General features: G+C 44.2%; 1 protein-coding gene across 10 annotated transcripts in view; it reads right to left on the bottom strand.

Moving 5' to 3' along the window:
- The window catches only part of MCF2 (MCF.2 cell line derived transforming sequence), a 208,738-nt gene that overhangs the window by 121,306 nt on the left and 65,598 nt on the right, over positions 1-21,834 (bottom strand). For all 10 annotated transcript variants that reach the window (XR_005773943.1, XM_040405657.1, XM_040405660.1 and 7 more), the window contains exon 4: positions 21,060-21,150. Coding sequence is in view for 9 of the 10 variants with exons in the window: in XM_040405657.1 (XP_040261591.1) it covers positions 21,060-21,150 (91 nt within the window). In the remaining variant the exon portion in view is untranslated. The remainder of the gene's footprint in view (positions 1-21,059; positions 21,151-21,834) is intronic.

Below are 21,834 nucleotides of genomic sequence, written 5' to 3'. Positions count from 1 at the left end.
GCAGCGGTTTGTGTCCCACTGATTCTCTGCATTTTTGCCGGATTGTGGCCGATCTCTGCCAAATCCCATTATAGTTAATGTGGCCGGCGGACATTCTGTCTGCATTCAGCAGTGCTGGAGCATTCCGGCAGGCTGTTCTCTGCTGGAAGAGCCTGCCAGAATCACTAACTCCGATGTGAAGGTAGCCTAATACAGGTCCACATACCTCTTACATCCAGGGACGTCTTCGTTGATGTAGATGTTCTCTGTCCTCATCTTCTCCTATCAGACCAGACCGCCATGATGATTTCTTTCAGTCATCTCTTCTTTCTGCAGGGTTTGATAGACAGACATCTTAGTTTGCTAGTTATCCATCATCCTCCCACCTAATCAACACCCCTCTAATACTGTGTCTGCTGTGCTCCCTATACAGGTTACACACAGATAGTTCCCCTTAAATAATTACTGGCACACAGTGTTCTAAAAAATAACTGTGCCCAGGAAACAGTGTCCCTGTTATTATGTGTAAACATAATGTTCCCCAAAAATAAGTGTGCTAAGCTGATACTGCGCCAGGTGCCCCCGACAGTAACAGTGCTCCCCAAAATCCCACAAATAGAAATAATTATTACCAGACAACACGTAGTAGTAATAGTGCCCCTACAGTAATAATGACCCCACTGTGTCCCAGAAGTAATAATGCTCCCATAGTGCTCATACTAGTATTCAAGTTCCTCATAGTCCCTCAACTGTAATAAAGCCCACCATAATGTCCCCAGTGGTAATAATTCTCTTTATAATGTGTAACAGTAGAAAAATGCCCCCTTATAATGTGCGCCAGTACATAAAAGTGCCCTGTTGTAAAAAAAATACCTCCTCTTAGTGCCCCCTGTAGAGTCAATGTCCCCATAGTACCCTCATAATGTGTGCCAATGCCCCCTACTGTTTGCCCAAAAAACCCTCTTAGTGCTCCCAGTTAAGCCAAGGTCCCCATAGTGCCCTATAATTTGTGCCAGTATAAAATACTCCTATATCTTGCGCCTCCCCTTGTCCCCATGGTGCCTGACAATGTGCCAGTATAAAATGCCCCCATAATGTGTGCCAGTATATAAAATAGGGTCACCAGTAGATGCCCCCATACTGCTCGCCCCTTCTCCGTAGTGCCCATGTGTGCTAGCATATAAGATAGGGCCCCCATAGTGCTACTACCCCTCCATAGTGCCCCCCATGTCTGCCAATATATAAGATAGAGCCCCAGAAGATGCCCCCATAGTGCTCCTCTCCCCCCTTCTCCATAGTGCCCTCCATGTGTGCCAGTATATAACATAAGGTCCCCATAGTGCTCCTCCCCCTCCATAGTGCCCCCCATGTGTGCCAGTAACTAAGATAGGGCCCCCCATAGTGCTCCTCCCCCTCCATAGTGCCCCCCATGTGTGCCAGTATATAAAATAGGGCCCCAATAGTACTCCCCCCTCCATAGTGCCCCATGTGTGTCAGTATTTTAAATAGGGCCCCCCATAGTGCTCCTCCCCCTCCATAGTGCCCCCCTTGTGTGCCAGTATATAAAATAGGGCCCCAATAGTACTCCCCCCTCTATAGTCCCCCCATGTGTGTCAGTATTTAAAATAGGGCACCCCATAGTTCTCCTCCCCCTCCATAGTGCCCCCCATGTGTGCCAGTATATAAAATAGGGCCCCAATCGTACTCCCCCCTCCACAGTGCCCCCCATGTGTGTTAGTATTTAAAATAGGGCCCCCATAGTGCTCCTCCTCCTCCATAGTGCCCCCCATGTGTGCCAGTATATAAGATAGGGCCCCCAGTAGATGCCCCCATGAGTGCCAGATAGGGCCCCTAGTAAAGTGTAAATAAAAATAAAAAATAAACTCACATACTTACCTCCTTGCCGCTTTCAGCGATGCGATGCAGGCCTCTTCCGGCCTGTGTCCCAAGCTGTATGGCTCAGGTGGCGTGATGACGTCATCGCACCGCCTGCGCCGTCCTCTGATAGGTTGCAGTCCTATTAGAGGACTGGAGAAGGGAGACGCCTCTCTCCTGCCCCGTCGCAGCATCTATCCGTATCGCTGTTCTAAGGACAGCGATACAGATGAAAAGAGATGAGCGCTTCCACAATGGAAGCGCTCATCTCACCCTGCTGCCGGTAGGAAGGGGCCCCCTCCTTCTCTGGGCCCCTGTGCAGCCGGCTGCACATGCGGTATGTCCTCCCCTGAGACTGTCCTTGGATGCCTAATATTATATCTGTCATTTTTGGACAGAGACTAGACTGTGCCTATGACTGTGCTTCTTGAACCATAGCCCAGTTTTAGGCTCCATTCACACATCCGTAACATGTTTTGCGGATCCACATTGCCGGCACTAATGGAATATGCCTATTCTTGTCCGCAATTGCGGACAAGAATAGGACATGTTTTATTTTTTACATCGTGCGACCCCATAGAAATGAATGGGTCTGCAATTCCGTTCCGCTAAATGCGGAACGAAATTGCGGACGTGTGAATGGGGCCTTAATAAAAGATTAAATTCTTTATAATTGAAGAAGAACTCTGTCTGGAGGACATCTAATCCCCAGCTGTGCACACATCAGCACTCTGGAAATCTGCCCACCCGTGCGTTGGTCCAGCAGCCATCTTCCTCTTTACCTTACAGGGGTTTTCCAAGACTTAAATACTGATGACCTACATAGGTCATCAGTACCTGATCGGTGGGGGTCCAACACGCTGTCCGAGAAGGCAGCAGCTCTTACGCCTCTCAGCTTTCCCTAGGCCAAGTGACGACATATTCATCGGTCACATGCATAGCCGCTTTACAATGTGCTGTGCTTAGTGATCAGAGAGAAGGCCGCAGTGTTCAAAGGAGCGCCGGTGCCTTCTCAAACAGCTGATCGGTGGGGGTCCCCGGTGTCAGACCCCCACAATCAGGTGCTGAAGACCTATCCAGAGAAATTTGGGAAAACCCTTTAAGGACAAATGCACACAACTGTATTTTTGCCCCACATCTGAGCCACATTTTATGCAGACCCATTCATTTCTATGGGGCCCAAAAAATGCGGACAGCATACGAATCTCATTCATTTGCTGTCCGCATTTGTACATCCGTTCCTCAAACATGTCCTATTCTTGTTTCCGGTCCGGCCTGGGACAGAAATTTAGCAATGACATTTAAAGACTTACAGGTGAAACTCGAAAAATTAGAATATCGTGCAAAAGTCCATTTATTTCAGTAAGGCCTCATGCACACGGACTTTTTTTTTGCGGTCCGCAAAATCGGTTTCCGTTGTTCCGTGATCCGTGTCCGTTTTTTCTTCCGTGGGTCTTCCTTGATTTTTGGAGGATCCACGGACATGAAAAATGAAAAAAAAATCTAAGTCAAGTTTGCCTTTGAAATTATAGGAAAAAACGGACAAGGATCACGGACACGGATCAAGGACGCGGATGACAATCTTGTGTGCATCCGTGATTTTTCACGGACCAATTGACTTGAATGGGTCCGTGAACCGTTGTCCGTGAAAAAAATAGGACAGGTCTTATTTTTTTCACGGACTGGAAACACAGATCACGGACGTGGATGCCAAACGGTGCATTTTCCGATTTTTCCACGGACCCATTGAAAATCAATGGGTCCGCGGAAAAAAACGGAAAACGGAACAACGGCCGCGGATGCACACAACGGTCGTGTGACATTGGGGTTTCATAAGCTGTAAGCCATAATCATCCAAATTATAACAAATAAAGGCTTGAAATATCTCGCTTTGCATGTAATGAGTCTATCTCATATGTTAGTTTCACCTTTTAAGTTGCATTACTGATATAAATGAACTTTGCACAATATTGAAATTTTTCGAGTTTCACCTGTATAGTGCCCAATTAGTAGTAGTACCCATGGTACTGTGCCCAGTAATAATAACAGTACCACCAGTAGAAATAATGCCCAATGCATAGTGCACTTGGTAGAAATAAGTAATAGGGCCCCCTAAAGCCCTAAACTGTCCCAGTAGTAATAAGGCTCCCTAAAGTGGCCCCAGGAGTAATAAGGGTCCCTAATATGCCCCCAGTAGTAAAAATTAATAAGGCCCCTAAAGTGCATCCAGTAGTAATAAGGCACCATAAAGTGTTCCTAGTAGTAATAAGGCCCCCTAAAGTGTCCGAGTAGTAATATGGCCCTCTGTAATGCCCCTGTTGTTTCAAAAGTAGTTATAATGCCCCCCTTAATTGTCTCAGTACTTATGTCCCCCTGTAGTGTCCCCAGCAGTTACAATGCCCCATTCTAATGCCCCCAGTAGTTATAATGCTCTCTATAGTGCCTTAGTAGTTATAGTGCCCCCAGTAATTTAAATGCCGCCCTGTGTTGCCCCAGTATGATTTGCCCGAATCCCGGCCCAGGCAGTCGCTATGAAGTCATTCATCCTCACGGAACTGATGCATCCTGATGTGTTAAATCGAACCAATCCATTTTGGTCCAGTTTTGAGATCCTCTGCCGGATCTCAAAACCGGAAACCAAAGCAGAGATGTGAAAGTAGTCTTAGCTGGGCTGTGGATCCACCGTCCACCTGAGCTTTGAGGGTTTCTAGTAAGGGGGAGTTCACATCACCGTTTCATATTCCGTTCTTCTGGTCCGTCAGAAAAACTAAAGAAAAACAGGATCCTGTAAAAAAACTGATCTTATTGCATCAGTTAGGCCTCTTTCACACTTGCGTTGTTGGGATCCGGCATGCACTTCCGTTGCCGGAGGTGCCCGCCGGATCCGGAAAAACGCAAGTGTACTGAAAGCATTTGAAGACGGAGCCATCTTCAAAATGCTTTCAGTGTTACTATGGCACCCAGGACGCTATTAAAGTCCTGGTTGCCATAGTAGGAGCGGGGAGCGGTATACTTACAGTCCGTGCGGCTCCCGGGGCGCTCCAGAATGACGTCAGAGCGCCCCATGCGCATTGGATGACGTGATCCATGTGATCACGTGATCCATGCGCTTGGGGCGCCCTGACGTCACTCTGGAGCGCCTGGGGAGCCGCACGGACGGTAAGTATACTGCTCCCCCGCTCCCCACTACACTTTACCATGGCTGCCAGGACTTTAGCGTCCCGGCAGCCATGGTAACCACTCTGAAAAAGCTAAACGTCGGATCCGGTAATGCGCCGAAACGACGTTTAGCTTAAGGCCGGACCTGGATCAATGCCTTTCAATGGGCATTAATTCCGGATCCGGCCTTGCGGCAAGTCTTCAGGATTTTTGGCCGGAGCAAAAAGCGCAGCATGCTGCGGTATTTTCTCCGGCCAAAAAACGTTCCGTTCCGGAACTGAAGACATCCTGATGCATCCTGAACGGATTTCACTCCATTCAGAATGCATTAGGATAAAACTGATCAGGATTCTTCCGGCATAGAGCCCCGACGACGGAACTCTATGCCGGAAGAAAAGAATGCAGGTGTGAAAGAGCCCTTAGGGTAGGTTCACATAACATTTTATGCCTCCATTTGACGTATATGTTAGGAAAAAAAAAGATACAAAAATGCAGCACACCACATTCATGTATCCTGCACAGTCCTGTAACAAAAAAAGTATACATTTTGTTTTACAATGGAACTCTATGGTGAAGGCTGCCACTGTATGGCATCAGTCTGAGGTGTCCGTTTAACGTATATGTTTTTTGTATACATTACACGGATGGTAAAAATGTGATGTGAACCCTGCCTTATGAACAGGATCCATTTTTTTACAGGATCATGCAAGAAAAGGTTCCTGTTGCATCAGTTGGCATCCCTTTGAACCATTTCGGTCTGAGATCCATTTTTTAGATGGGAAAAAAGTACTGCATCCAGGACTTCTTTTTCCCATCTAAAAAAATGATATACTGTATCTCAGACGGAAATGGCTCCAACAGATGCCAAGTCATGCAATATGATCCGTTTTTTTTTACAGGATCCTGGTTTTTTTTTTGTGTTGTGAACTCCCCCTAACCAGTGAAGGTGATCTTGTCTGGATATCTGTGCACGGAACCTTGTCTGTCTACCAATTCTGCAGCTTGCTGTCTGCCCCGACCTGGGAACTGTGACCTGGATTACGCTAGTACTCAGTCTTCCCTGACCCTGGAATTACTATTTGGAATACGCAAGTACTCAGCCTGCCCTGACTATTGGACTGTGTTCAGACTACGCTTTTTACATGAGTCCTTTATGTTTCACTCCGGTGCCTCTGACCCCCTACAACTACACCAGGTCTACTCCAGGAGGAAGCACCCCGGATGCTTCCTTGCGGCAAATTCCAGATTCCTGTACAGGGGTTAAATGATGAGTACCAGGGAACTGCCAGGTCAATGCCCTTAGGTTTAGCCCAAAGCCAAACTGGTTAGTTGGCACAGTGGGTCTACACCCACTGACCATAACAGCTGAGCCTCTAGGTATAACAGCAACGCCCTTGTTGCTCCTAGAAGCTCATTTGCAAATATTAAAACATCATTTTTCTAAGCGATGCGGGCTCATATCAACATGGGACCAACACAAGTGCCTTTAGCTGCCAAGCGTACATGTAACAGGTTAGCCAGTGTCATAGGTTTAAATCTGATGACAGATGCCCTTTAACCTCTTAAGGACACGTACAGGTACACCCTGATGTCCTGGTACTTAAGGACACAGGGCGTACCTGTACGCCCTGTGTAGTTCCGATCACCGCCGCGCGGTGGGCGGTGATCGGAACTGGGTGCCTGCTGAATACAATCAGCAGGCACCCTGGGACAATGCGAGGGGGGTCCTGTGAACCCCCCATATCGGCGATCACTTCAAACCGCAGGTCAATTCAGACCTGCGGTTTGCAGAGTTTTCGAAAGTTTCTGATCCCCGCGGTCCGTGACTGCGGGGATCAGAAACTTCCAAATGACCTAAATTTTTATTTATTGTGCTGGCGGGCTGTGCAGGGGAAGAGGTGCAGGCGGTGCTGGGGGGGCGGACGGGCGCACGATCATCCCATCCTTCCCCTCTCATTTACAGGATGGCCGAGCGGTTATCAAGCAGAGTGTCAGCACATTGCTGACACTCTGCTTGAAACGGCTCACATCTGTGCTGTGATGTCAGCCGTTTAACCCCTTCCATGCCGCGGTCCATAGGGACCACTGTATGGCAGGAGTTAACAGGGAGGGAGCTCCCTCTCCCATCGGGGGCTGCTGTGCCTTTTCAGCCTGCGATTCTTGACGGGTTCACAGAGGGAGGGGGCCCCCCTCCCTCACCATCACTCGCTGCTCTGTTGTGGCAGCGAGTGATGGTTACCATGGCAACCGGATGCCTTCACAGGCTTCCGGCTGTCCATGGTGCTGATCAGACTTCTGCTAAAGGCAGAAGTCTGATCAGACTTTGTAAAGTGAAAATACAGTACAGTACTCTATATAGTGTACTGTACTGTATTATACAGACATCAGACCCACTGGATCTTCAAAAACCAAGTGGGTCTGGGTCAAAAAAAATAAAAAAAAAAAAAAAAAAACACATTTATCACTGATTAAAAATTTATAAAATAAAATGCACTAAACAAATTAGGTATCGCCGCGTTCGTAATAACCTGCTCTATAAAAATATCACAAGACCTAACCCCTCAGGTGAATACCGTAAAAAAATATAAATAAAAACTATGGCTCTCAGACTATGGAGACACTAAAACATGATATTTTTTGTTTCAAAAATGAAATTATTGTGTAAAACGTACATAAAAGAAAAAAAAGTAGACATATAAGGTATCACCGCGTTCGTAATAACCTGCTTTATAAAAATACCACATGATCTAATCTGTCAGATGAATGTTGTAAATAACAAAAAATAAAAACTGTGCCAAAACAGCTATTTCTTGTTACCTTGCCTCACAAAAAGTGTAATATAGAGCAACCAAAAATCATATGTACCCTAAAATAATACCAACAAAAACTGCCACCCTATCCCGTAGTTTCCAAAATGTGGTCACTTTTTTGGAGTTTCTACTCTAGGGGTGCATCAGGGGGGCTTCAAATGGGACATGGTGTCAAAAAACCAGTCCAGCAAAATTTGCCTTCCAAAAACCGTATGGCATTCCTTTCCTTCTGCGCCCTGCCGTGTGCCCGTACAGCAGTTTACGACCACATATGGGGTGTTTCTGTAAACTACTGAATCAGGGCCATAAATATGGAGTTTGGTTTGGCTGTTAACCCTTGCTTTCTAACTGGAAAAAAATTATTAGAATGGAAAATCTGCCAAAAATTTGAAAGTTTGAAATGTTATCTCTATTTTCCATTAATTCTTGTGGAACACCTAAAGGGTTAACAAAGTTTGTAAAATCAGTTTTGTATACCTTGAGTGGTGTAGTTTCTAAAACGCCCTGCCGTGTGCCTGTACAGCATTTTACGAACACATATGGGGTGTTTCTGTAAACTACAGAATCAGGGCCATTAATATTGAGTTTTGTTTGGCTGTTAACCCTTGCTTTGTTACTGGAAAAAATGGATTAAAATGGAAAATTTGCCAAAAAATCTAAATTCTGAAATCTTATCTCCATTTGCCAAAAACTCTTGTGGAACACCTAAAGGGTTAACGACGTTTGTAAAAATCAGTTTTGAATACCTTGAGGGGTGTAGTTTCTAGAATGGGGTTATTTTTGGGTGGTTTCTATTATGTAAGCCTCACAAAGTGACTTCAAACCTGAACTGGTCCTTAACCGTCTCAGGAACCGCCTAACGCATGGATGCGTCCTGGAGGCGGTCGATTCATTCCTCCTGGACGCATCCGTGCGTCATCTCGCGAGACGCGAGATTTCCTGTGAACGCGCGCACACAGGCGCGCACGTTCACAGGATCGGAAGGTAAGCGAGTGGATCTCCAGCCTGCCAGCGGCGATCGTTCGCTGGCAGGCTGGAGATGCGATTTTTTTAACCCCTAACAGGTATATGAGATGCTGTTTTGATAACAACGTCTAATATACCTGCTACCTGGTCCTCTGGTGGTCCCTTTTGCTTGGATCGACCACCAGAGGACACAGGCAGCTCAGTAATAAGTAGCACCAAACACCACTACACTACACCCCCCCTGTCACTTATTAACCCCTTATTAACCCCTGATCACCCCATATAGACTCCCTGATCACCCCCCTGTCATTGATCACCCCCCTGTCATTGATCACCCCCCTGTAAGGCTCCATTCAGACGTCCGTATGTTTTTTACGGATCCACGGATACATGGATCGGATCCGCAAAACACATACAGACGTCTGAATGGAGCCTTACAGGGGGGTGATCACCCCATATAGACTCCCTGATCACCCCCCTGTCATTGATCACCCCCCTGTAAGGCTCCATTCAGACGTCCGTATGTTTTTTACGGATCCACGGATACATGGATCGGATCCGCAAAACACATACGGACGTCTGAATGAAGCCTTACAGGGGGGTGATCAATGACGGGGGTGATCACCCCATATAGACTCCCTGATCACCCCCCTGTCATTGATCACCCCCCTGTAAGGCTCCATTCAGACGTCCGTATGTTTTTTTCGGATCCACGGATACATGCATCGGATCCGCAAAACACATACGGACGTCTGAATGGAGCCTTACAGGGGGGTTATCAATGACAGGGGGGCAAGTTTCAAACTACTTACCACACATTAGGGCCCCCAGAATGCCAGGGCAGTATAACTACCCCACAAGTGACCCCATTTTGGAAAGAAGACACCCCAAGGTATTTCGTGATGGGCATAGTGAGTTCATGTAAGTTTTTATTTTTTGTCACAAAATAAATAAAAACAAATCATCATTTTCCGCTAACTTGTGACAAAAAATAAAAAGTTCTATGAACTCACTATGCCCATCAGCGAATACCTTAGGGTGTCTATTTTCCGAAATGGGGTCATTTGTGGGGTGTTTGTACTGTCTGGCCATTGTAGAACCTCAGGAAACATGACAGGTGCTCAGAAAGTCAGAGCTGCTTCAAAAAGCGGAAATTCACATTTTTGTACCATAGTTGAAAACGCTATAACTTTTACCCAAACCATTTTTTCTTTTACCAAAACATTTTTTTTTATCAAAGACATGTAGAACAATAAATTTAGTGAAAAATTTATATATGGATGTTGTTTTTTAACCACCTCAGCCCCCAGTGCTTAAACACCCTGAAAGACCAGGCCACTTTTTACACTTCTGACCTACACTACTTTCACCGTTTATTGCTCGGTCATGCAACTTACCACCCAAATGAATTTTACCTCCTTTTCTTCTCACTAATAGAGCTTTCATTTGGTGGTATTTCATTGCTGCTGACATTTTTACTTTTTTTGTTATTAATCGAAATTTAACGATTTTTTTGCAAAAAAATGACATTTTTCACTTTCAGTTGTAAAATTTTGCAAAAAAAACGACATCCATATAGAAATTTTGCTCTAAATTTATAGTTCTACATGTCTTTGATAAAAAAAAAATGTTTGGGTAGAAAAAAAATGGTTTGGGTAAAAGTTATAGCGTTTACAAACTATGGTACAAAAATGTGAATTTCCGCTTTTTGAAGCAGCTCTGACTTTCTGAGCACCTGTCATGTTTCCTGAGGTTCTACAATGCCCAGACAGTACAAACACCCCACAAATGACCCCATTTCTGAAAGTACACACCCTAAGGTATTCGCTGATGGGCATAGTGAGTTCATAGAACTTTTTATTTTTTGTCACAAGTTAGCGGAAAATGATGATTTTTTTTTTTTTTTTTTTTTTTCTTACAAAGTCTCATATTCCACTAACTTGTGACAAAAAATAAAAAGTTCTATGAACTCACTATGCCCATCAGCGAATACCTTGGGGTCTCTTCTTTCCAAAATGGGGTCACTTGTGGGGTAGTTATACTGCCCTGGCATTCTAGGGGCCCAAATGTGTGGTAAGGAGTTTGAAATCAAATTCAGTAAAAAATGACCTGTGAAATCCGAAAGGTGCTCTTTGGAATATGGGCCCCTTTGCCCACCTAGGCTGCAAAAAAGTGTCACACATCTGGTATCCCCGTACTCAGGAGAAGTTGAGGAATGTGTTTTGGGGTGTCTTTTTACATATACCCATGCTGGGTGAGATAAATATCTTGGTCAAATGACAACTTTGTATAAAAAAATGGGAAAAGTTGTCTTTTGCCAAGATATTTCTCTCACCCAGCATGGGTATATATAAAATGACACCCCAAAACACATTCCCCACCTTCTCCTGAGTACGGAGATACCAGATGTGTGACACTTTTTTGCAGCCTAGGTGGGCAAATGGGCCCATATTCCAAAGAGCACCTTTCGGATTTCACTCGTCATTTTTTACTGAATTTGATTTCAAACTCCTTACCACACATTCGGGCCCCTAGAATGCCAGGGCAGTATAACTACCCCACAAGTGACCCCATTTTGGAAAGAAGAGACCCCAAGGTATTCCGTGAGGGGCATGGCGAGTTCCTAGAATTTTTTATTTTTTGTCACAAGTTAGTGGAAAATGATGATTTTTTTTTTTTTTTTTTTTTTCATACAAAGTCTCATATTCCACTAACTTGTGACAAAAAATAAAAACTTCCATGAACTCACTATGCCCATCAGCGAATACCTTGGGGTCTCTTCTTTCCAAAATGGGGTCACTTGTGGGGTAGTTATACTGCCCTGGTATTCTAGGGGCCCAAATGTGTGGTAAGGAGTTTGAAATCAAATTCAGTAAAAATTGACCTGTGAAATCCGAAAGGTGCTCTTTGGAATATGGGCCCCTTTGCCCACCTAGGCTGCAAAAAAGTGTCACACATCTGGTATCCCCGTACTCAGGAGAAGTTGAGGAATGTGTTTTGGGGTGTCTTTTTACATATACCCATGCTGGGTGAGATAAATATCTTGGTCAAATGACAACTTTGTATAAAAAAATGGGAAAAGTTGTCTTTTGCCAAGATATTTCTCTCACCCAGCATGGATATATATAAAATGACACTCCAAAACAAATTCCCCATCTTCTCCTTAGTACGGAGATACCAGATGTGTGACACTTTTTTGCAGCCTAGGTGGGCAAAGGGGCCCATATTCCAAAGAGCACCTTTCGGATTTCACTCGTCATTTTTTACTGAATTTGATTTCAAACTCCTTACCACACATTTGGGCCCCTAGAATGCCAGGGCAGTATAACTACCCCACAAGTGACCCCATTTTGGAAAGAAGAGACCCCAAGGTATTCGCTGATGGGCATAGTGAGTTCATGGAAGTTTTTATTTTTTGTCACAAGTTAGTGGAATATGAGACTTTGTATGAAAAAAAAAAAAAAAAAAAAAATCATCATTTTCCACTAACTTGTGACAAAAAATAAAAAATTCTAGGAACTCGCCATGCCCCTCACAGAATACCTTGGGGTGTCTTCTTTCCAAAATGGGGTCACTTGTGGGGTAGTTATACTGCCCTGGCATTTTAGGGGCCCAAATGTGTGGTAAGGAGTTTGAAATCAAATTCAGTAAAAAATGACGAGTGAAATCCGAAAGGTGCTCTTTGGAATATGGGCCCCTTTGCCCACCTAGGCTGCAAAAAAGTGTCACACATCTGGTATCTCCGTACTCAGGAGAAGGTGGGGAATGTGTTTTGGGGTGTCATTTTATATATACCCATGCTGGGTGAGAGAAATATCTTGGCAAAAGACAACTTTTCCCATTTTTTTATACAAAGTTGTCATTTGACCAAGATATTTATCTCACCCAGCATGGGTATATGTAAAAAGACACCCCAAAACACATTCCTCAACTTCTCCTGAGTACGGGGATACCAGATGTGTGACACTTTTTTGCAGCCTAGGTGGGCAAAGGGGCCCATATTCCAAAGAGCACCTTTCGGATTTCACAGGTCAATTTTTACTGAATTTGATTTCAAACTCCTTACCACACATTTGGGCCCCTAGAATGCCAGAGCAGTATAACTACCCCACAAGTGACCCCATTTTGGAAAGAAGAGACCCCAAGGTATTCGCTGATGGGCATAGTGAGTTCATGGAAGTTTTTATTTTTTGTCACAAGTTAGTGGAATATGAGACTTTGTAAGAAAAAAAAAAAAAAAAAAAAAATCATCATTTTCCACTAACTTGTGACAAAAAATAAAAAATTCTAGGAACTTGCCATGCCCCTCACGGAATACCTTGGGGTGTCTTCTTTCCAAAATGGGGTCACTTGTGGGGTAGTTATACTGCCCTGGCATTTTCCAGGGGCCCTAATGTCTGGTAAGTAGGTAAATGACCTGTGAAATCTGAAAGGTGCTCTTTGGAATGTGGGCCCCTTTGCCCACCTAGGCTGCAAAAAAGTGTCACACATCTGGTATCTCCGTACTCAGGAGAAGGTGGGGAATGTGTTTTGCGGTGTCATTTTACATATACCCATGCTGGGTGAGATAAATATCTTGGCAAAAGACAACTTTTCCCATTTTTTTTATACAAAGTTGGCATTTGACCAAGATATTTATCTCACCCAGCATGGGTATATGTAAAATGACACCCCAAAACATATTCCCCAACTTCTGCTGAATACGGAGATACCACATGTGTGACACTTTTTTGCAGCCTAGGTGGGCAAAGGGGCCCAAATTCCTTTTAGGAGGGCATTTTTAGACATTTGGATACCAGACTTCTTCTCACGCTTTGGGGCCCCTAAAATGCCAGGGCAGTATAAATACCCCACATGTGACCCCATTTTGGAAAGAAGACACCCCAAGGTATTCAATGAGGGGCATGGCGAGTTCATAGAAAAAAAATAATTTTGGCACAAGTTAGCGGAAATTGATTTTTTTGATTTTGTTCTCACAAAGTCTCCCTTTCCGCTAACTTGGGACAAAAATTTCAATCTTTCATGGACTCAATATGCCCCTCAGCGAATACCTTGGGGTGTCTTCTTTCCAAAATGGTGTTATTTGTGGGGTGTTTGTACTGCCCTGGCATTTGAGGGTCTCCGCAATCATTACATGTATGCCCAGCATTAGGAGTTTCTGCTATTCTCCTTATATTGAGCATACGGGTAATGAGATTTTTTTTTTCCGTTCAGCCTCTGGGCTGAAAGAAAAAAATGAACGGCACAGATTTCTTCATTCGCATCGATCAATGTGGATGAAAAAATCTCTGCCAAAAAAAAAAAAAGGAGGGGAAAGGCGTCTGCCAGGACATAGGAGCTCCGCCCAACATCCATACCCACTTCAGCTCGTATGCCCTGGCAAACCAGATTTCTCCATTCACATCAATCGATGTGGATGAATAAATCATTGCCGGGATTTTTTTTTTTATATATACAAAGTGTTTGCCAAAGTATATGAACACCGCCACCTCCTCAGCTCATATGCCTCGGCAAACATATCTTTTACTGCAGAGGAGAAATCCCGTCTTGCAGCGCCGCATACACCGACTTGCGTGTAATCTGACAGCAGCGCAATGCTTCTGTCAGAATGCACATCAGTGCTGCAGCTAGTCGATCGGTTGGTCCACCTGAAAGGTAAAAAAAACAAAACAAAAAAGAAAAAACCAGGCCGCAACGCAATAAATTTATTAACTGTTGAACAGAACATAGAAACTTTTTTTTAACTTTTTTAACTGAACGTTTAACTTTTTTACTTACCGGTAATTTTTTTTTTGTTTAGTTTTTTTTACCTTTATAGAACAAACCTCTCCTTCCCCATGGGACAATGTGCAAAGCGCAAATTGCCCAAAGATGTGGCGAAGTACATTATGCACTTTATCCCAGGTGAAAGGAGAGGTTTGCAGCAGCTGTGAGTAAAAGGGCCCTAATAGCCCTGTGTGCCTGTCCTGTGAGATGCAATCCCTATGCTAGGTGTACCTGTGTGTGGTACTTCCGGAAACACTCACCAAAGCATAGGGCAGGGTGGTCAGGACAGTCAGGACAGAAATAGCGGGTGTCACGCCTTATTCCACTCCTGCTACAGACACGACATTTTTTTCGGGGTGGCGGTTGGGTTGAGGTACCAGCAACGACACTGGGGAAATGTCGCTCGTGTAGACGGCTAACTACACTGGTGGATGGGGCCACGGAACCTCCTGGGTAAAGGAGGTTCTCGATGATCTCTTCCTGGAATTTGAGGAAAGATCGTGTTCTCCCAGCCTTACTGTAGAGAACAAAACTATTGTACAGCGCCAATTGAATTAAATATACAGACACCTTCTTATACCAGCGTCTGGTTCTGCGGGAAACTAAATAGGGAGCCAACATCTGGTCATTGAAGTCCACCCCTCCCATGAGCGCATTATAGTCGTGGACTGAGAGAGGCTTTTCAATGACACGGGTTGCCCTTTCAATTTGGATTGTCGTGTCTGCGTGAATGGAGGAGAGCATGTAAACGTCACGCTTGTCTCTCCATTTCACCGCGAGCAGTTCTTCGTTACACAAGGCAGCCCTCTCCCCCCTTGCAAGACGGGTGGTTACAAGCCGTTGGGGGAAGCCCACGCGACTAGTTCGCGCGGTGCCACAGGCGCAAATCCGTTCTAGAAACAAATGCCTAAAGAGGGCCACACTTGTGTAGAAATTGTCCACATAAAGATGGTACCCCTTGCCGAATAAGGGTGACACCAAGTCCCAGACTGTCTTCCCACTGCTCCCCAGGTAGTCAGGGCAACCGACCGGCTCCAGGGTCTGATCTTTTCCCTCATAGATCCGAAATTTGTGGGTATAGCCTGTGGCCCTTTCACAGAGCTTATACAATTTGACCCCATACCGGGCACGCTTGCTTGGGATGTATTGTTTGAAGCCAAGGCGCCCGGTAAAATGTATTAGGGACTCGTCTACGCAGATGTTTTGCTCAGGGGTATACAAATCTGCAAATTTCTGGTTGAAATGGTCTATGAGGGGCCGAATTTTGTGGAGCCGGTCAAAAGCTGGGTGGCCTCTGGGACGGGAGGTGGTGTTGTCGCTAAAATGCAGAAAACGTAGGATGGTCTCAAATCGTGTCCTGGACATAGCAGCAGAGAACATGGGCATGTGATGAATTGGGTTCGTGGACCAATATGACCGCAATTCATGCTTTTTAGTTAGACCCATGTTGAGGAGAAGGCCCAAAAAAATTTTAATTTCGGAAACTTGGACTGGTTTCCACCGGAAAGACTGGGCATAAGAGCTTCCCGGGTTGGCGGATATAAATTGTGTGGCATACCGATTTGTTTCTGCCACGACTAAGTCCAAGAGCTCCGCAGTCAAGAACAGCTCAAAAAATCCCAGGGCCGAACCGATTTGAGCCGTCTCAACCCGAACTCCAGACTGGGCGGTGAAAGGGGGAACTACAGGTGCGGCTGAAGTTGGTGACTGCCAATCAGGGTTTGCCAGCACCTCAGGGATTCTAGGGGCTCTACGGGCCTGTCTGCGCGGTGGCTGCGACGGGGTAACTAGTGCACGTGCCACCGTACCAGCTTCAACTGCCCTTCTGGTGCTCGCCACGTCACCATGTTGTACGGCAGTGCTGGTACTAGGTCCAGGAAGGGCTGCGCTGCTGGTGTATGCCTCACCACGTGATCCGGCAGCGACAGCCCCACTCTGCTGCTCTTGAAACGGATCCTGCGTAACCTGTGGTCTAGCGACACGGGGCCGGGTACGCCTGGTGCTGCCAGGGACCTCCACCTCCTCGTCCGAACTTTGGGTCAGAGAGCCACTGCTTTCCACAGGTTCATATTCTGACCCGCTAGATTCATCAGATGAGGGTTCCCACTCCTCATCCGACTGGGTCAGAATCCTGTAGGCCTCTTCAGAAGAATACCCCCTGTTTGACATTTGGACTACTAAATTTAGGGGTATTCCCTGAGACTACCCAAGAAAAAAAGCAAACCTGTCTTACAAAGGGGAGGCTAGCGAAGTACCGGAGGCTGCTGCGGTTGATAAAAAATATCAAAACTGATTTTTTTATCGCCGCAGTGCTTGTAAAGTGAATGTGCAGTGATCAAAAAACAAAATTTTTTTTGTCACTGCGGTGGGGCGGGCGTGGGTGAACGCACGTGTGGGCGACCGATCAGGCCTGATCGGGCAAACACTGCGTTTTGGGTGGAGGGCGAACTAAAGTGACACTAATACTATTATAGATCTGACCGTGATCAGTTTTGATCACTTACAGATACTATAAAAGTACAAATGCTGATTAGCGATACGCTAATCAGCGAATAAAAGTGACTGCGGTGCGGTGGGCTGGGCGCTAACTGACGCTAACTACCTAACCAAGGGGCCTAAACTATCCCTAAAACCTAACAGCCAATACTAGTGGAAAAAAAAAAGTGACAGTTTACACTGATCACTTTTTTTCCTTTCAATAGTGATTGACAGGGGCGATCAAAGGGGTGATCAAAGGGTTAATTGGGGTGCAGGGGGGTGATCTGGGGCTAAAGTGTGGTGTTGGTGCTACTCACTGTGAAGTCTGCTCCTGTGCTGGATCCAACCGACGAAAAGGACCAGCACAGGAGCAGAGAAGCCATATAACAGATCATATTTACTAATATGATCTGTTATCTGGCTTCTGATTCGATTTTTTGAAAATCGCCAGCCTGCCAGCCAATGATCGTTGCTGGCAGGCTGGTGACGAAATACTTCTTTAACTTTTGCCGGCCCGCGATGCGCATGCGCGGGCCGGCAATGCACGAAATCTCGCGTCTAGCGAGAGGACGCACCGGCGCGTCCACCCAGAACAACAGGACCGCCGCAAAGACGCAATCCTGCGTACGGCGGTCCTGAGGTGGTTAAAAAAAAAATTACAACTGAAAGTGAAAAATGCCACTTTTTTTGCAAAAATTTTGTTAAATTTCGATTAATAACAAAAAAAGTAAAAATGTCAGCAGCAATGAAATACCACCAAATGAAAGCTCTATTAGTGAGAAGAAAAGGAGGTAAAATTAATTTGGGTGGTAAGTTGCATGACCGAGCAATAAACGGTGAAAGTAGTGTAGGTCAGAAGTGTAAAAAGTGGCCTGGTCATTAAGGGTGTTTAAGCTAGGGGGGCTGAAGTGGTTAAAAAGTGGGTTTTTAAAAATTTCTGAAGAATTTCAAGATTTGCTTCTAAACTTCTAAGCCTTGTAACATCCCCAAAAAATAAAATGGCATTCCCAAAATGATCCAAACATGAAGTAGACATATAGGGAATGTAAAGTAAGTTTTTGGAGGTATTACTATGTATTATAGAAGTAGAGAAATTGAAACTTGAAAATTTGCACATTTTTCCAAATTTTTGGTAAATTTTGTATTTTTTTTTATAAATAAAAATAATTTTGACTCCATTTACCAGTGTCATGAAGTACAATATGTGACGAAAAAAACAATCTCAGAATGTCCTGGATAAGTAAAAGCGTTTTAAAGTTATTCACACATAAAGTGACACTGGTCAGATTTGCAAAAAATGACCTGGTCCTTAAGGTGAAAATGAGCCCGATCCTTAAGGGGTTAAGTCATTTTAGTTCTTAGTACAGATACTAGATAATTGTACAGTTTTTGGAGCAGTTTTATTGATGTTTTTGAGCCAAAGTCAGGATTGGATTCAAAAGGAAGAGGAAATGTAAAGAATGGACTGATCCTTCCTGCTGGATCCACTTCTGGCTTTGACTCAAAGAACTGCATCAAAAACTACAACTCAAACTGAATCAAAATTGGTATATGTGTATCCAGCCTTAGAAACACAAGGGACACATGACAATACAATGAGAATGTCTATTGTCTGAAGGAAACTGCAGGCTGCCTCAGTCCTCTGTGCCAAAGTCAGTCATTGCTCTATCACAGCCTACTACCAATGTGATCAGAATTCACATGTATTTACCTACTAAAGCCTCATTCACACCTCAGTTTTTTTGTTAGTGATTACCATCAGTGATTGTGAGTCAAAACTATGATTGGAGCCTCCACAGACATAAGGTATAATGGAAAGATCTGCACCTGTTCTGTGTTTAGAGCTGCACCTGGTTTTGCCTCAAAATTACTGATGGAAATCGCTGATCAAACACTGACATGTGAATTAGGCCGAATGCACACAGCCGTGTTCCGCGGCCGAGAGCAGTATGTGGTACGCTCTGAACAGGAATCTAGCCCGGCATACCACGGACCGCTCTCGGCCACGGAACACGGCTGTGTGCATTCGGCCTAAGGCGTAAGGGAAACAACATCTGTAGCTTTCTAAGGCATTATGGCCATACCTGACATTTCAACCTACTGCACCCAACGCAGTCTATGAGGACATACTGTAACGCTATATGATTTCATACACAAGTATGTGGAGTTTTGCTCTGTAAGGTTCTGTAGACGTCCGACAAACACATATTTGTAAGGGCACATTCACATTCAGTAAAATAAATTGTTAAAACAGATAAACTGTTATTTTTTCATGGCCATTTTCCATCACTGTGTGCATACATTTTCTGCCCATCTACCCATTTTTAACTTCCATTTTGCATCATCCATTAAAAATGGACCTTACAAAATGGATTAACTTATACTGACTTTTTAAATTATAAACCCCAACCTTTGTAGTGCCCCAGTATATATTATATATTTCCCCCCAAAAAAGAGAATCGCTCATAAGTAACGGAGAACTGGGAAGTGGTAAAGGCTCTGTACTTGCTGCTTCCTGGTCCTCTGCTGTCGGCTATGCACGTCGGGTCACAGTACAGCCGACAGCAGGAAGAGCAAGAGGAGCGCTGGTCGAGAGGATCGGCAGCATCTGGAGCAGGAGAGGTAAGTGTTTTATTTATTTATTGCTGATCTGAGGGAGGGGGCTCATCTGCTGGGGCTGACCTGAGGCATGGGGCTGACCTGAGGCATGGGGCTGACCTGAGGCATGGAGGGCTAATCTGAGGCATTGGGGGCTGATCTGAGGTATTGGGGGCAGATCTGAGGTCTCATTGGGGGTCATTCACATAGGGGTCTGAGCTGAGGTCTGACGGTCTTATTAACATTGGGAGTCTGATTGGTGCTGTGAGCTAAGGTCTGATTAACATTGGGGGTCTGACTGGTGGTCTGACTGGTGGTCTGATCTGATGTTGAATGAAAAATATTTTTTTCTTATTGTCCTTCTCTAAAACCTAGGTGCGTCTTATGGGCCACAAAACGTCTATGTTCAGTTATCTGAAAGCTAACAGTACATCATGTTAGTCTTTTATTTGTTAGTTACTAAAGGCATGCATGCACTTTTTTTGTATGTTGCCTTATAGTTTTAGACAACATTAGGGTTGCATGCTTTACACATAATCTGTTTTAGCCAATAAGTAAAATAAGGATTAAGCTTTAATAAGTGTTTATAATGTCAGAGAGCAGAGATAAGGAGTCCCTCGGCTCCCCAGATGACAGAAAAGACAGAAAATACACAGTTTGCTATGAGAGCATCTAAGCTTTGTACACAAAAAAGGATTCCATATTTTTAATAAAGACCAATTTTAAAAATTATTTTAGCTCAATGCAATAATAAAATATTGCCCCCAACAGTGTGCTGTACATATCCTTTAAATCAAAACAACAGTTAGACTTTTTAGATACTGCCAGTACAGCTTTCCAGCAGGCTGTTCCAGCATAGAATGCCGGGAATCACTATTTGGCCGATTCTCTGCATATTTGCCAGGTTTCTTCTGGATCTCCGCTGGAGACCACATTATAGTTAATGGGGCCGGATGGCATTCTGGCAGCATTTGTAAATGCAAATGTAAAATAAGCCTCATATTTTAAGTTTAATGGTGCCCCTAGTGCAGTACCTTCCTTTGGTGTCCCCTTCCTCACTTACAGTACTTATATACAGCATCCAAATTATTACATAGAGCCTAATTATCAACATAATACAGAACGCTGCTTGAATGACAGTATCACTTGGTTATATGCATGAGCCTAAGATTACACCATCTCACAGATAACATCTCTAACACTGCTACACATTTCTTCTCCACTTTGTCTTGAAAATCTTTTCATATTTTGTAGATTAAAGGAATTTCAGTGTAGCGTGAAATTATAAATCTGCTATACCTAACTATCCATGATTAAAGCTATTATAGCGACAGCTCATGAAATTGTGCTTATAATTGACCATTTCTAAAGTATTTCACCACATTTCATACCCATGGTCACGGAAGTTAAAATTATCGCTGAACTTACCGATAATTTCTGAAGTGTTAATTTTACAGACGTCCATGTGTCCAGTCTTCTGTCCAATATAACAATGAATTTAATGTCATCTTCTTCTTTACTAGAAGAAATAAAGGAAACACCGCTTCACACTGTAATCGTTTTATACACAAGGCATACTGTATTCAGAATTCAACTGAAGCCAACTATGAAACGAGAGGCAATGAGGATGCAACCCAAGGTATTTAACCCCTTAATGACCACGCACTTTCTTTTGTTGTCTTCTGTGAGCACTTCTGCTCTATGAATGAACTGTAACTAAAAGGCCTTATACACGAGCCAAGAATCCCGCAGATAATTGCTAACGAACGCTCATTGGTTAGTTATTATCTGGTGGTATAAAAGTGCTGCCGATTACCTGATGAACGAATGAAACGCTTGTTCATCGAGTAATCGCATTATTCATGCCGACACAAAAATCAACGTTTGCCGGCAGCAAATCGTGCTGTATTAAACAGCATCTGCTGCCAGCAAACAACGAGTCAGTATGGGGAAGAGTGATAGAGTTATTTTATAAGACGGTAATTCCTTAATTTTATTTTTAAAAATGCAATAAAAATGTTAACATTTGAAATAAAAAGCTTGCCAAAAATAATAATATAAGCGACTATTTTTCATAAAATACATTTTATTACAAATAGTTTACCATATTTTTCGCTTTATAATACGCACTTTTTCCCCCTAAAAGTGTGGGGGGAATGGCCATGCGTCTTATAAAGCGAATACAAGTGAGCGCTTCCATTAT

Source organism: Bufo bufo, chromosome 8, assembly GCF_905171765.1.
Source record: "Bufo bufo chromosome 8, aBufBuf1.1, whole genome shotgun sequence".
NCBI classification, from domain to species: Eukaryota; Metazoa; Chordata; class Amphibia; order Anura; family Bufonidae; genus Bufo; species Bufo bufo.
Note: the sequence above shows the minus strand (reverse complement) of the source record. Positions and strands in the feature narration are given on the sequence as shown.